General features: G+C 40.0%; 1 protein-coding gene across 3 annotated transcripts in view; it reads right to left on the reverse strand.

The window, feature by feature from the left end:
- Positions 1-7,028: 7,028 nt before the first annotated feature.
- The window catches only part of KLF5 (Kruppel like factor 5), a 42,795-nt gene continuing 32,331 nt past the window's right edge, over positions 7,029-17,492 (reverse strand). For 2 of the 3 annotated variants that reach the window (XM_042460664.1, XM_042460665.1), the window contains exon 4: positions 7,029-13,454. In XM_042460664.1, coding sequence (XP_042316598.1) covers positions 13,276-13,454 — 179 coding nt within the window. In that variant the 3' untranslated portion in view covers positions 7,029-13,275. The remainder of the gene's footprint in view (positions 13,455-17,492) is intronic. The other variant, XR_006103140.1, reaches the window with a different exon arrangement.

Here is a 17,492-nt window from a genome sequence, read left to right on the forward strand (position 1 = left end):
TGCTTTTGCACATCCAGTACCTTCCTGCTGGAGCACTCTAATTTGCAGCCATTTTTTCACTTCTATCTCTCTCCTCCATTAGATCATGTATTTGATTATGCACAAGATATTATAAGGAAAAATGTTTCAAAAAGAAGAGTTGTTGGGGGGTGAGCAGGTGTAGGATGGGTTGTTGTTCAGCTCCTACCTTGTCAGTTTGATTACTTTGCTTGAGATCTCTCACAATTCCCAACACTGTAAGAAGTTTATCACACGGGGCACGTACCGCTGCCCAAACATTGCTGAAGTGTTACCCAAATGTTTCAGAAGCACCGGAGGTGGGATCATCTTTCATGCTTCTGAAATATCATAGAGGCTTCCTGCTTTCCTTCCGTAGTGGAAGCGTTTGTGAGGAAGCCTCAGAAAAGCCATTTTGATTAATGGGATGTCTTTTCTTAGGCTTCCCCACAAATACTTCCATTACGGAAGGAAAGCGGGAAGCCTCTATGACGTTTCAGAAGCGTGATGGAAGATCCCACCTCCGGTGCTTCTGAAACATTTGGGTAACATTCAGCAATGTTTGGGCAGCGGTAAGTGCCCCTTATGATAAACTCCTACATGTAAGATTTGTGTCATACTGTGCATTGGGATGCCAAATATTTTAATGTACCCATAAACAATTCAAATAGAATCACAACTTGGGAAGTTGTTGATAATTAGTGGGGTTAAAGCAGATAGAGAGAGGGTTTTAATATTTCTCTCCCCTCTTTGATCCTGTGGAGAATAATTATTTTGAAGCACCTGTTTGAATTGAGAGAAAATGCCCCCTTGACACCAATAACCGCAACAGGGAAGGAAAGACTTAAGCTCGCTCTACCCACCTGCTATGATCCCAGTCATAATCATGTATATCATTATAACAATGGCTGCTGCTATTTGCCTTTTTTAAATATGCCCATTTTGTGCAAGGAAAATATCACATTTAGTTTGAACTTATTTTTTAGAACACAATCCAAGTTAGAGGTTTTATGATCCACTGATTTCAAAAGAAGATCTGAAATTATACATTCAATTTGCCTGTTTTATTCAAGTGATACCCCAAAAGCAGGCCTTTGGTTGCCCCTATGTAATATCAAATAATATTAAAAGGGAAACTGAGGGTGTGACCTAGGAATGACTCCGCTGTAGATGCCTGACCTTATTACATTTGGAAAAAAACTGGGTCTGGAGGGCACTCACCATGATGGGAGTGAGGAGATCATGCCATGCTGCAGAAATAATGTAGTTTGATACCGCTTTAACTGGCTGCATCTTATGGAATCTTTGGGCTTGTAGTTTGTTGTGGCACCTGAGCGCTCTAACAGAGAGGACAAAATACCTTAACAAAACTACAAATCCCAGAACTCCATAGCATAGAGCCACGACAGTCAAAATGGTGTCAAACAGTTAAATCAGTGTTAAAGCTTTGATTGTGATTATCTAGGACAGGCAAATCCCTTTTTCTAATGTGTTCACACCAATAATCTGACTATCCGCTTCTATCGCAGACTATCCTTTCCCTACTGGGAAACCATTTACCAAGCAGCTAATCGTTTCAAGCCTTGGTTTCTGCCCCCAAGACACAATTCTGAGTATATATAGATAGTAGAACAGCCCTTCTCTGGTCTGGTCTAGTTTGCAAGCAGACAGACACTCTGTCAGTTTGTCTAGACTAGGTTCCTCAATATGCTGGTCCCCCCCTTCCCTTAGTAGCTTTTGAGTCTTTCCCATGCCGGACTCTCGATTGGAACCAAGATCCACTATCTGTAACATATCTCCATTATCAAGGCCTCAAATTATTCCACTTCTCCCATCTTTGCTTCCTAGCTCTTGAGTGTGTGCATGAGTGTATGTGTTGTGCACTTGTGTGTTGATTGTTCCCTTAATAAAAACACAAAACCTCTTTGGATCTGTCTCTGGAGTTCTGTGTGATTTGGACCTGGTATAGTTGGGTTGGTCCCAAGACTGCTGTTGCCCTGGTTGAAACATTATTTTCCTCATAAACATATTAATTTGTGGGTGCCCTCTTGGGACTTCAGAAATTTGAGTAGCACAAGTATGTGTTAACATTGGCTGAAACAGATCTAAATCAAGAGTGTTAGCAAGGTAGATCTCTGAGTGATATGCAGTAGGTCAGCAACTATTTCCATCTCACAATATAGTGGGTAGTGGGCCCTTGGTATCCACTGGGGTTTGATTCCAGGACTCTCCATGTATACCAAAATCTGTGGATGTTCAAGTCCCTTTATATACAATGGCATAGTAAAATGCTGTTTCCTAGATAAAATGGCAAAATCAAGGTTTGCTTATGGGAATTTATATATTTTAAAATATTTTCAAGTTGTGGATGGTTGAATCCAGGGATAAAAATCCATGGATATGGAGGGCTGACTATACTTGAACAATTGCAACAGCACAAAGGACCACAATTGGTTGCTCAATATCAAGGTTTATAATATGTGTTGGGGATATGCAAGAATAGGAGAATACTTGTATGTGAAAAAAATCTATGTGAGAGCCCCAGGTATGTGCCCTGTTGGCTTATGGTGACCCCATGGATTGCATATGTTTTTCTCAAGAAGGAATAGTTAAGAGGTGGTCTTGCCAGTTTCTTCCTTTGAAATACAGCCTTTAACACCTGGTATTTGTTGGTTGTCTCCCATATAATTACTAGCCAGGGTTGGCCCTGCTTAACTTCCAAGAGCAGATGGGATCTCGTGCCTGTAGGTTAGGGTTCATTTAACAATAGTTACAATTATAAGTCTTCCTCCCTTCCCACTCCCTTGCAGTGTATTTATGTGTTTACTCAGTATAGTCCCATTTGTGTTCAGTAGGGCTTACTGTAACATATGTATTTCTAGGATTACAGTATTATTTAGGATGTTGGAACAAAAAGGCTTCAGAGGAATGGAAACCACAGGTGGATTTTTGAGTGTCAGAAATGTAAGCTCTGTTTTGGTGCTGAAAACCAATCCTGTGCTAATTATGTGCTCATAGGGGCAGCCTTCCATTAATCTGCACATGTATCTGCTCACACCTTTTTATACTGGGTTTTGGTTGGTGGATCTCAGGATTCCCGTAACAACGAAGTAAATTGTGGCAAAACTCATTTTTCCACCCTGTAGGTAAAGCTTATGGATTTCCCTTGGTACCTTGCTTGCTTCTGCTGGAAACATGATAATTGTGTGAATTTATAGGCGAATCTGTTATTGCATGTATGAATGGAGGATCCTGGTTTAGTGGCAACCCTTCCCAAACCCCAGTCTCACAAGGCATGCCTATTGTCTAAAGTAGATCTTTGGATCCTGGCCATTATCTTACTGTGATTAATAAAAAATAACAGAGTCATAATCTCTAACAAAACAAATTTCACAGTTGTTCTGCCATCATAAATGTTTGGGAGACCCACATACTGTTGTTTTCCTGCTGCTGTAAGAAAACTCACTGAGATTTGGAAACTGACAGCTCTTGAGACGATAAAGCCTAGCTGAAAATGGCCAGCTTTTACAGAGGGCTCCAAGATATGTTCTGTTACTAGCTAAAGAATGCATTAAAACATGGCCAGAGTCATTTACGGCATTCCTGCATATGGAAAAATCCTTCATCCTTCAAAGGATCATATTGAAACAACTGTTGGGAGAAGGGCTGTTAAATACGAACAGTTAAAATCCCATGACTCTAGAATGGAAATCCCCTTGGCATCATGTACCACCAACAGGATGAGGAAAACACTCAGCCATCTGGAATCCAGACCTGAAATATACAATTTGATCCACAGTATTCCTATATAGAACCCACAGAAAATTTGTCCCACAGAACCGATGATGTGGGCAGCGCAAAACTTTGTGAGACAAAAGAGAACAAATGGAGTGGTGCAATCTTAAAATGGCAAGTGCTGAATACATTCAGCTTGCATCATTCTATCATCCATTCTAGCACCTGTTGCTTAAGGCCTAGCCAGTTTAAAGTCACAGGTGGTACACTCAGTCCAAAGTCTGACTAATATTAGCAATTACAGTGAAGACTATTAGGAGAGAGATGAGAAGAAGTTTTTGTTTTTTTAAAAAACAACAACCCTGTTCTTCAGAGATTCTGAGTGTTTTACTATTAGTGGCAATTCCTGGTATTGCCAAGCAGCTTGGGACCAGCAGACATCCCCTGACATGAACCCAGGCATTGAGATTGAGACCGAGCAGAGGTTGTCAAGTTCCATTTGCTGAAAGATGATATCCATCAGGATATCTAACTGGATACTACCAATCATTGTGTCTCAGGAAACATCATCCAAGAGTATTAAAAGAACTGGCAGAAGTAATCCCAGAACCGCTGTCTTGGAGAGCAGGAGAGGTCCCAGCAGACTGGAGGAGGGCAAATTTTATTTTATTATGATATTTATAAGCCGCTCTTCAGCCCTAAAGGCTATCAAAGTGGCTTACAATTATTATTTTTAATTAGATGGTTCCCTGCCCTCAGGCTTACAATCTAAAAAGACACGACCCAGCTTCAGAAAGGGGGGGAAAAGAGGACCCAAACAATTACTGACCAGTCAGCTTGACATCAATACCAGGGAAGAGTCTAAAGCAGATCATTAAACAGACGGTCTGTAAGTACTTAGAAAGGAATGCCATGATCACTAAAAGTTAACATGGGTTTCTCAAGAACCAGTCATGCCAGATTAATTTTATCTCTCTCTTTTTGATGTTACAAGCTTGGTAGATGAAGGAAATGTTATGGGTGTAGTATATCTTGAATTCAGTAAGGCCTTTGACAAGGTCTTCCATTATATCCTTGCAAAAAGCTAGTCAAATGTGGGCTACCCAAAGCAACTGTCTGGTGGATTTGTAGTTGGTTGACCAAGCAAACCCAATGGCTCCTCTTCATTCAGGAGGGATGTGACTAGTGGGGTGCCACAGGATCTGTTCTGGGCCCAGTGCTTTTCAACAACTTTATCAATGTAGATTACCACACAACACTCTTATAGTGCTGCTATTCCATTTTAACTGCTCTGGCTACCTCCTGTGGCATTCTGGAATATGCAGTTTAAGGAGGGGCATTTAGAAGCTCTTTGGCTTTTGTGAACTACAAACCTCAGAATGCAATAGGATGCAGCCAGAGCAGTAAAAGTGGAATAGCAGCACTATAAGAGTGTAGTGTGGTGATCTACAATGACTTGGATGATGGAACAGAGGGCATGCTTATCAAATATGCAGATAACATCAAATTAGGAAGGGTAGCCAACACCCAAGACCAGATCAGATTTCAAAATGACTTTAACTGTTTTAGAAAGCTGGGTCAAAGCTAACAAAATGAATTTCAACAGGGAGAACTGTAAGGTACTATACAATACTTAGGTAGTAACAAATGAAATGCACAGATATAGGATGAGTAATGCCTGGACTGACAACAGTACATGTGAAAGGGATCTGGGAATCTTAGTAGACTATATGCTGAACATGAGTCGATCGTGAATGTGGCAACTAAAAAAGCCAATGCAGCTTGATGCCAAGCTGACTGGGGAGTAATTCTTTGGGTCTTCACCCTCCCCCTTTTTTTAAGCTGGGGACATTTGCCATACTCCTATCTACTGGAACCTCTCCTGTTCTCCAAGAATTCTCAAAGCCAACTGTCTGATGTGGCAGCTAAAAAAGCCAAGATTCAAGCAAGAGGAATATAGCGTCTACTGTCTATGCTGAGGAAAGTAATAGTATCACTCTATTCTGCTTTGGTCAGACATCATCTAGAATACTGTGCCCAATTCTGAGCACCACAATTCAAGGAAGTTTGACAAGCTGCAGTGTATCCAAAAGTGATCCAAATGGTGAAATGTCTGGAAATCATGCCCCATGAGGAGAGCTTAGTATGTTTAGCCTGGGTACATTTATAGCTGAATATGTTTAGCCTGGGGAAAAGGTTAAGAAGTGACATGATACCCATTTTTAAATATCTCAGGGGCTGCCATATTGAGGATGGAGGAAGCTTGTTTTCTGCTGCTCCAGAGACAAGGATCTGGAGCAATGGATTCAAACTACAAGGAAAGAGATTTCACCTCAACATCTTGACGGTAACAACTGTGACTGTGGAGTATGTTGCCTTGGAGTGTGATGGAGTCTCCTTCTTTGGAAGTTTTGAAACAGAGGCTTAATACCCATGATGACCAGACATACTCCTTTTCCAGGACATGTCCTACATTTCAACCTTCTGTTCAGGAGGAATTTCAAAATGTCTTTCATTTTGAGCATGACTAAGAAAAATGAATTTACATTTATTTTAATGTTCTTAGCTTTTATTTGGTCAGGTTCTATATTTTTTAATGTCCTACATTTTGCAGTTCCTTGTCCTCCTCTGTGGTTATGACACTAGTCACCCTGTAGATGACTATCTGTTTGGAGAGCTCTGATTGTGTATGTCTTCATGGCAGGGGTTGGACTGGATGGCCCTTGTAGTCTCTTCCAACTCTAAGATTTTGGTTACATGAGAGAATATGGGGGAATGGGATTTTGTCTTTCACACATGTAAATAGTGTTGGGTCTGGGAGAAGAGTGTTTTGCTGCCAAGAATATACACCTGAAATTGTTGCAGACTCCAGTGCAATGGGATGGCATATTTCATAAGTTCTGGCAAAGGAGATATTTCTAAAGATTACTGAATGTAAGTTTTGTGCCTGGAGAGCTTGGCCTCACAGGAAAGGTTCAGTTGCACATGGCTAGTTGGTACACCCCAGCAGTGTTTGAAAATTAGTCTTCTAAGAGGATTTAGAAATGATATACAGTTAAAGAACTAGATACCGATTGCAGCAGAGATGAACAACTGTGGCTCTCCAGAAATTTTGCATTACAACTCCCATAGTCCTCTTTTGACTATTTCTGACCAAGGCCAATGGAAGATGTAGGCCAAAAACATCTGGAGGGCCACAGTTGCCAGTCTCTGTATCACAGGCTGATGAACTGATATCGTTAGCAAAACTTTGAATTGATTTCCATACTCACAACAGTTAAATGTTTTTAGGCACTTTTTTATTGTCAAAATTGTCTTTTTATATATAAACCATTTCAATCTCTTTCAACAACAATATAGCTGTTTGCTCAGTCATCTGCATAGCATATATCACCATACAAAAATATGGGCAGGGAGAGAAAAAGAGAAGGGGATAAAGCAGCAAAACAGCAACCAATATATGCTTCCCCCCCCTCCCCCGGATTAAACATTTGAAGCCTTACAAAAAAAATATGTACATCTTTTTCCATCATCTATTTACAATTCAAAGCAACACTAAAAAAAAGCTATAACAAACAACATTAATTTATCAAGTTTATGGAAAATTGTGTTCTAAAAATTTCTACCATATACCACAAAAATAAATAAACGAGGCAAAAGATAGTCTTGAACAAAGTTTTACTTTGAGATTTTCTTCTTTTTTTGGCATGTTGTTCATAGTTACTTTAATTTCTACCCTTTGGTTAACAGCATGATAGTACAGCTCAGTGGCTGTGACACAGAGAAACCCTGTCAGTGCATGAAAGGGCTCCAGAGTACACAACAGGTCCTCTTGCCTTCTGCCAGCAGCAGCTCCGTGCACAGCACTGGAAACCACCACCTCTGCCACCCTCAAAAATACATGCCTCTTTGGCCATCACTCTGTTTCCAGCCCCACTGTATTCCCAGACCATACCCAGTATGAGATCAGTGATGATGGGAGCATTAGATCCTACAATTAAGTACATTCTGGAACTGCAACCCCCTACATAAGCCACCTGGGCATATGTCCCACTGACCACAGTGGGGACTTGCTGAGTCACTGGCCTTCCAGATGTTTAACATTTAAGCTCCCAAAAGTGAAAAGATTAAATATGATTCTATGGCGGGAGCTCTAACCCAAATCATCAAGAAGATCAGAAGTTCCCTATTCCTCTCCCGACTAGGATAGCACTGCAAGGAACAAACAGAGGATTTTAACAAGTCTTCTGAGCCAGAGTTTCTAAGGAAGCTTTGGGTTTTTCATATGTAGAGTTTGCCATGCAAATTGACTTTCTCACTATGACAACCTGTGTGTGCATGGATTGCTTAGTTGTGATGCAGAATCATTTGACCATACTATGCAACTGGAACCTCTTGTTTTACATTCTTTACTTGGAGTCACATACCATGGGCCAAGTTCCTGGCTGGCAATGAAGGGTAAGACTTTGGTTTTCTCATTGTTCTCTGGAGGATCCTCCCCAGAAACATAACAAGAGACTGATCAATGAGAAAAGCAGTAATGGTAATTAAGCTTCAAGGCAGGTAGTTTTGTCTAGTGTTACTGATCTTTCCCTGTAAAATGCAGGAGTATTGGCTGGAATTCACTTGGGCAGCAAGGACACCCAGTGGTCCTAGCCAACAGTCTCCCTCCTAAAATGTGTTCCAGAATCCTCTGAGATAACTTATAGCATAGAAGTTGGGAATCTTTGGTCTGGGTGTTTTACGATTTAACTCCAATAATATCTTACCATCAGCCATGTTGTGTGGGGTTAATGGCAGATGAAGTCCAAAGCCATCTTAAGGACCAAAGGTTCCCCACTTCTAATCCAAATGTTCTGTGAGATGTGGGGAAGGAAGGGCTTCCTTGACAGATGAATCAGTGTTGAAATGGCATGATGCAGAACATTTGAAGATACAACTCTTATCCTTTGACTTAATTCTGAGTTTCTGCATGGCTACAATTTCTTTGAGGTCCTTCTTGCCAAAATGTCCATGATTTTAGTTCTGCACATGTCCCACAACTGAAGCCAGCAGTGCTCGCAACATGCACATTCAGCTATTTGTACATGACACATCTTTTACACAGTACCAAGTGGAGAACTGAATAACAATATTCCAGTGTGTTTTGACAATATGTCTTCAAGGGATTCTCAAACTTCAACACATTCTCAAAGTTATATAAGAAAGTGCTCTTTTGGAGTACTGGTTTCCAAAAGCATACTGTGTTCCCTAAAATGTCTTGTTAGTATGCACTGGATAAACTGAATGGTTTCTAGAGAATAAAAGAGCATATAAAGGTAAAGGTTTCCCCTTTGACGAGGTTGTCAAGTCATGACCGACTGCAGGGGGCTGTGCTCATCTCCATTACTAGGCCGAAGAGCCAGCGTTGTCAAAGATGACTTTGTCATCATGCGGCCAGCATGACTGCACCAAACGCTGTTACCTCCCCACAAAAGTGGTGCCTATTTATGAACTTGCATTTGCATGCTTTTGAACTGCTAGGTTGGCAGAAGCTGGGACTAGTTATGGTAGCTCACTCCATCACGCGGCACTTGGGCCTTGAACTACCAACCTTCCAATTTTACGATGGTCAGAACTGGTGTCTTAACCACTAAGCCACCATGTATATATGAACTTAAAAAAGGGAAATGCACATAGAAGTACAAAAATAGTTTTTAGGCCCATTGAACAGTTTTGGCTCACTAGATAGTGCATGAGACCTTAGGGTGCCCATGTTCTAGAAGACTGATTTTGCTCTATGTATAAAATGAAGAGGTAGAATAACAAGAATTCATAAGCTACTAATAATGACATAGGCTACAACCCAGTGTGAGGGTTTTGGTTTTGGCTGTTATTGATTCCAAGGAGAAACATTGCTCACTGAACTAAAAAATACCAAAATTTGTTTATTTCAAACCTATAAAATTTCTCTTTTGACTACTATGGACTGGGAAGCTAATCCTAAATACTTGGGAGTAAGCCTCACTGAACAGAACAAAACTTACTTCTTGCTTTCTTTACTCTCAGCAGTCCTTGTTCTTAAACTTCCCATTAACTACCTCATTCTGTTGTTCTGCCAGCTTTTCTCTATTTCTGTCTCTGAAATTTGCTGTAACCTATGAAATCTTATGCCGAAAAGGCATTATTTGATTTACACTTTAAATAAACAGAACTCTGAGAGATCGTTTTGAAATGTGAGAATGGGAAGCAGTATTACCCTTAAAGGCAAACAGTTAAAACACAGAGTATTTTTTATTTAATGAATTAGAATTTTGGCACTGGTTTGCAGTTCATCACTTTATGCTGCCTTTGACAATTTCAGAGCTGCCTTCATCTCCATCTTCTTGTGTCCACACTAAGCACCATATGGAATTACAGCCGTGGATTTCTACAGAGCTTAGAAAAAATGGCTAGCAACTTGTTAATCAGTTATGATATAGTTAACCTAGATTTACAACCTTGTAGCTGTTTCCTACTCTGAAAACCCATCTTAAAATCCAGCCACCAAGGGACAGAGTTCTGTAGCTCTGGTGAAGGAGGCATTAAAGGATGACATGTCTTGTTGCTTCCCACCAGTGAGCCACAGTGCAAGGAGCAGAAGCACGGACCCTATAAAACAGTCCTGCTGCAACTCTTTGGTGCACTGTGGCTTGCTGGTGGGAAGGGGCTGAATGCATCCTCCTTCAGCACCCTGCTTCCACATCCCTGTGTGGCTGGCTGGATTTTGAGGTGGATTTCCTGGGCCAGATCAGGGGATGGAGTGTAGCCATGACATCGTGGTTAAATGTCTGCTGTAGAACTTCAGCCTATAGTTTGGGCTAAAACCAGCAGAATCTTTCAGCCAGCTTGGCAATGGCTATGGAGTTACAGTCCAAAGTAATAACTTTTCCAAACTCTGGATTTGTTTGCCCTTACATTATTCGATATACACATAAGGAGACACATTCAAAACTGTTGTGTTTTCCTACCAGTTTCAGTAGAACCATTTAGAGGACTGAATGTAGAATTGTGATGAGACTCGCAAGGATGTTAAGTATGTGCATAAATCTGCCTGCAAGACTCTTGGCCCAGCTTGTAATAATTTGAGCTAAACTCCACCAACAGAGAATCCTCACTCTTGGTGGCACAACTCAAAAGCACAGTATTTTAAAAAAAGTTTCTATTTTAATTACAGAACTTTCTTGTTTTAAAAAAATTATAATAGTCTTTATCTTTTGGAAAGCTACACAGTCTCCCAAATCCAACTATACATATTACATAGATAAATACACAGACGGTTGCAGTACAATGTATCACTGGACTGGACAGGGAATCACACACACAAACAGAGCTGTGTGTTTTGAGTCTTTAATCTGATCTGGCAGCCAGGGCAGTACATTTACAACAAATAGACTGCAATTCACAAGAGTCGCTCTTTCTTCCTCTACTCCCTAAACAGTGGGGCAATATAACTGCAGCTTCTTTGAGAGGTCTACATCTATTCAGCCCTTGCTCTGGCATATTTGGGGAGGCGGGGGGAGAGAGAGAGCAGGAAATCCGCATGGAATTAGATTGTGCTAGTGTCGAACCAGCTTAGTGTTTTTGCTATTCTAAAACCACATTCTAAATCCTTCTTTTTAAAGCAATATTAAGTTTAGCTTATAGTAAGAGGTTTAACATTATGTATCATAGCCAACCTTGTTATTTTAGCTTCTGACAGTTATTTAACAGTTCCTATTTTTCAAATATTTTGTCTTTTTAAACATTAACATTAGGGTAAAAAAAAAAACACCCTTGATCCTGTTTTAAATACTTCAGTGCATCACATCTGTATGAAGAAAGTATTTGAATAGCTATCTTATTATCAAACTAAGGTGGTACCAATTTGGAGAGGTATTTAAAAATGGCTGGATTTTAGATGTACCATATTAAACTGTCCAAAGTAAGATGTCTGCTACTTTTCCCAGCTGATTTGTAGAAAAAATTGTAATAAAACATTAAAAGCCGATTTGCATATTTACAAAATCTTTGTCTTAGCAAACATGCAACATACAGAACATTTTGTTCTATGGCTATTTATGAATTTGTCTCTATATATATTTCATCTCCACAGAAAAAAAATAATAAAACACATGTATTGAAACATCCAGTAAAATTCTGGCAGAAAATAAAACTGTGGCTTGTCCTCTAGATTCCTCAGCCTGCAAATTCAAATTCAATCGTATCTTCTTAAACACTGCTCACCACAGTAAGAGTGTTTCAGTCAGGGCACTAAAAATATAGATACCAGAGCTTCTGAGACATAATACTTAGATTGAGAGACATGCTTCCTGTGCTGTATTTTGCAATCATAAACTGGGGCATAGTTATATGACAAATGTATGATGGCTTTTGTCCCAATTAACTGCCTTTTCTTTTCCCAAAGTTTTCTGAGGGTTTTGGTTTGGTCTGGCCTCCATCACAAAAAGTGCTCAGAGTCCCTTGAGAATAAGGAATTAGCATTCAGGTTACATCAATGTTGTATGTACATCCGAAGTCACAATAATCCATACATAAGAAAAGATTACTTTTCACTGAGTAGTTGCTGGCTGCATTCACACACACAAGGAGTAGCAACTTGAGGCCTTTAGAAGTTGTCGGACTACAACATGCATTAACATAGCCAGTATAATGGTGAAGAATGCTTGGCAATGCAGTCTACAAAACTCTAGAGGAACACAAGTTGCCCAACCTGTTTTAAGCCATGAATTTTGACTTCATAGGCCAGAACATGAACAAGTGGGTAAGGCCTATTTGCTTCTAATCATCCATCCATTTGTGGAAGTGGGTAAACCAACCAGCAAAGAGAGATCTGTGTATGACATCCAAACTAAAGATTATAGTTTATATATAACCAGGATTAGTAAACAAAAAGAGACACTGGTAAAAACACTGCATCCTAGCTTGTTAGGATGCAATAAACAATGGTTGGCTTACTCACTGATGTGAAAGGATGGACAAAGCAGAAAGGCTGTAAATATCAGTCCACTAACAGTTCTCCTTCTTATTAAGGCATAATTCTTGAGTGAAAATACAGTATAAACACAGCCACTAACTGCAAAAGCTCAGGTCCCAGACACATGTGTGAATGTGCCAAGCCTGGCAAACAGCTTCAGAGGTCTGCATAGAAGCTGGAAGCATGAATAATTCTGACAATGATTTTTTGTAGATGAACATGTGTCAATGACAAATTTGTATCTGCAAAATATGTAACAGGGGAGACAACCCTGAGATGACACCTGATTTGGGGGGGGGGGGGATCAAATAAATGAAGAATAAGTCACATGGCTGTAAATTGTTGAAACACTCCAAGTATTGCAACACAGTGTCTTCCCTGTTTCCTCATAAATATACAAAATATACAATTCCAGTTTCTTTTATTTTTTCCTGTTTTAAAATGGAGGAGCATTCATACACAAACATTTAGCTAATTCTAACTGAATGTATATACTTGAGTCACTAGGAAGTTGCATAGATACCAACAGCCTCATTGACAAGTCCAGTCTAGTTCTGATGTCTCTTCATGTGCAGAGCCAAGTGGTCAGACCGAGAGAAGCTGCGACTGCACACAGGACACTGGAAAGGTTTGGCCCCGGTGTGCTTTCTGTAGTGGCGAGTCAATTCATCAGAGCGAGCAAATCTCCAGTCACATCCTTCCCACGTGCATTTATATGGCTTCTCTCCTGGAAACATGAAAAAGGTACAAAAATAGTTAGTGAGCCCTCAATTAAATGTCAGAGGCAGGATTCCAATCAAACTACCAAGGTTGTTTTTAAAACAAAAACTCCCAGTCAATTTGGTCCTAGCACAACAGGGATTGAACAACATTAGCCTTTTATCTACCAAAATTTGACTAGAGGTGAGAGTATGGTGTATGACAGAATTAAGTAACATGACACCCTACTTGCAGTCTAATGTGGCGCACTCGGAGTTCTACTACCGCATTTTCCATATCTAGAATGGCTTGCACGACCCTTTTTGGTATTGTAAGAGCTACATGGTGCTCTTTCCTCCTGCACAGTTTGCACACATAATCCCAGAAGCCGTCGGACACATGGCAACTGGGACACAACAAGAGTGTGAAGAGAGTAAGGTGAAGTGTCTGCTTCTTCCACATGACCTAGGACTTGTGAAATTTAGTCTGTTTTAAAGATGTTTTTTTTTAAAAAATGATTTTATTGTATGTCACCACTGGGAGCATATTATATAGCATGAAATAAAAGTATAAAATAAAATACTAAAATGGCATGGGAAGAGATATCATGGTGCAGCAGGTCCTATACAACTGAAGAGACCCTTGAGAGTTTCAGTTCTCTAAGGTGTTTTCACACCTTAAACAGTCATATGCAATTATGGCTCCATTTACTCAGGCACAGGTAATTAATATAAAAAGAACATGAGAACCACCCCAACAGATTCATCCAGAAATCCAATCAATTGCTCTGAGAAGACTACAAGTCACGGCATGCTGGCTTCGGACAAGTGGAGAAGCCTGAGCAAAATAAGGGTGGCAAGCAAAGTTCAAGAAGAAATAGGTGAAGTTCAACTCCACCCAGGACAGGAGACTCCAGGAGAAATTGCCAGTGGACAATTTCTTTTTGTTAATGTACAACAGGAGTTAGTACCATTTGAAGGAAGGGGAGAGTCTATGTGCTGAGTAGGCTACACAGGCCCCTGCCAAGCAGGCCTGGGCCACAGAAAGATGTCTGGATGAAAAGGAGCAATGGTCACCAAGGGGTTAAACAATCTAGATTATTATTGATCAAATAGCCCAAGGCATTAACCATCCATCCAGTTCCATCCCCAGAATGGCCTCCTGCCAATTTAGGTGCACCAGTTTCTTCTCCCCACCTTTAAATTCATATCCAACAATTGTAATGAAGTAACAAAAAAGAATGGCATAACCACTGGATCAACTGTGCATGTCCCAACAACATACCAATATACAGAAACTACAAAACAGAAATCCCTAGAGACAGTGAAAAAAAACCACACGGATGGACAGCCAGCATATGCCCAAGGTAATGTCTTATAAATCTTAAACAATGTAGGGAATAGGGCAGGTCAGTTGTAGTGCATACAGATTCAAAATGGCAGGGGTCCTGGCAGGCATATACATAGCCTGGTGTGGTCTCACGATTAGACCATTACCATGAGGATGGCATCCTACTGCTGATATATGCAAGCCAATGTCTAACCTATGTGTGCAGCTGTCCTGTCATGGTCAGGATCATGGTCACTACCTCCTCTTGCACAATGACCACTTCACACAGAAAACTGATTTTCCTCCCATAAGGGCCCCTCAACACTTCAAGTTAGATGCCTCCTTGACCTCCTCAGGCCACTAACAAACATATAGCTATAGTCCTATATCCAGATGTCCAATGACAATGTCATCCCCAAGGACCACCCAGGTGGTCCTAAAGAAAGCTGCCATTATTGTGTATCTAGATACAGGAACATAGCTGGGTGCTCACTGACTGTTTCACTACCCTGGGGTTAGGAGTGCAGGAGGAAGATAAATTCTCACACATTTTGTTGTTCTCACACAGGAAGTAAGAAATCTCAGCAGGCTTTCTTGACCTGTTAAGATATCATGTCTCATCTAGACATTTAGCAAGCCTGTTTCACACTCCTAACCTACAGTCAAAGTAATCACAAGATCCTTGCAAATGATGAAACCCCTTAAATGAAGCAAAGAACTGATCTGGGGGAATGGGCTGAAAGCTTATCTTATGGACTCCATGAAGTTGGTACGACATCGTTCCCAATAAACTGAAGGTTCAGTCTCCTTAGTTGTCCAACAAACACAGAAGCAACACTTCTGCAGGACTGCCTCAAAGTTAGAGAAGACCAATTTTGAAATTCTGGCTTGTAGGCAAACTGCAAGAACAGTCACCATCCAATTCGTTCCACAGTTTGCTTGCACGTTACAAATATTGTTTCAACAGAATTGCATTTGATTGAAATATTAAGATTATTTCTTTAAAACTGGAGTGATAAAGTCTAAAAAAGGCATAGGCAAAGCAATCAATAAAGGACAGGATAATTTATATGTTTTAAAAAGACGAACCACAACTCAATATTGGAACAGAAGCAGATGTAAAAACAAAGGCCACAATCTAGCTGAAAGCTATTCTACCTAAATTCCATTGAAACCAGTGAAACAAGTCAAATCAGCTAACTTTAAACTCCAGTAGGACTTAAATTAGATGTGACTTGTTTCATGAGCTTCACTGGGATTTACTCACAAAGAAAGTTTAACTGAATCATCACCTTTATGTTTATATCCTTCATTGTGGCAGATGTGTCTTTGCTGGACATGGTCAAGAGCATGGACCATTGCTACACATGGTCTAGAGCAGCCTCATAAAGCTGTGTACAGTGAGCAATTAACTACACTAGGACTGCATGGACTGCAAAAATGGAAATATAAATGGGTAAATAAAGAAATATTGGGGGGGGGATCCTAACTGGATGTAGCTAGGGGTTTTTCCTGCTTTTCAAAAATGGGTGGTGTACTTTTTTTTTTTAAAATAAAGTTCAGTACCAGAAGTGGGAGCTTGCAACCTGTGTCTAGGAACACCAATTCCCTTTTTTTTCCTGTGCCAAAAAAAGTCAGTCCTGAGAATCTGGAGGGACTGATAGCAGCAAAGATCAGGCAATATGCATTTCCAGGGCTGCATGTTGCCCTCTCCTAATTCAGAAAGAAATGCAACCATGAAAAGTTAACAGAAGTAGCAAATTTTATGTAATCAGAAGCTAAGAGGGAAAGCAGAAAACTGTAGACACACACACAAAAAACAGCTTACTCAAAGGCCTTTGTGCATTTTATGACTTTTTAAAGCTATAGCAACTTGTTTGGATATGCTGGAAGTTGAAAATCGGGTTCTCAGGAAGACAAATTGATGATGCAGTAATAGATTGAAGTCATCTTGTCTGACTGATGTGGCCAGTACATAAAGTATATTTTTATAAGGAGGAATCAGGCTCAAAATGTTTCAGATTTGTGGACTAGAGTTGGCAGCATAATGAGGCAGCTATTCTGAGGTGACAAGTACCTGAAATTCCCAGTGACTTCAACTGGAACGTACGATACTTAACACCTCTGAAATTTTGACCACAGATTTATGTAAGTGCCCAATATAGATTTAATTGCAGAGCTTTACACAGTTAGTTTGGAACATGTTGTCACAGATAGCTAAATATATGGTCATTTAATTTAGTACCCTAAGTGGGATATTTTAAGCATACCTATAAAATTCATAACTATGTTGATGAGAAGCGTATTCATAGAAAGCAGGGCCAGGGAAAAAGATTTTTCCTCATATATACGAATGAGTCTATTCATTAAGAATTGAGAAACCATTATTAGTGTGGCTAAACACTATCCATATAAAGATACATTGGGAGGACAACATCTATAGCTTACTGTTGTCTAATAATGATGCAGACGTACACATACATCCCCTTGAAATGCTTATCTATCATGATCCCCAAAACCTTTGTTGCATATAAGATGCTATGTGTTTAATATGCTTCCTAGTTTAATTCAGTTTCAGTGTTGCCTTTTTAATGTTTTTTATTTGTGATCTATTTACTGTGTAAGTCACCTGAGTGGGAAAACACATGATATAAATAAAGATAATAATAATTTAGATAGAGGAGTGGAGAGGTAAATCTGCTCCTAGGCTGCACCACTACAGTTTGGAGGTGAGAGC

The sequence above is a fragment of the Sceloporus undulatus genome, chromosome 3 (assembly GCF_019175285.1).
Source record: "Sceloporus undulatus isolate JIND9_A2432 ecotype Alabama chromosome 3, SceUnd_v1.1, whole genome shotgun sequence".
Lineage (NCBI taxonomy): Eukaryota > Metazoa > Chordata > Lepidosauria > Squamata > Phrynosomatidae > Sceloporus > Sceloporus undulatus.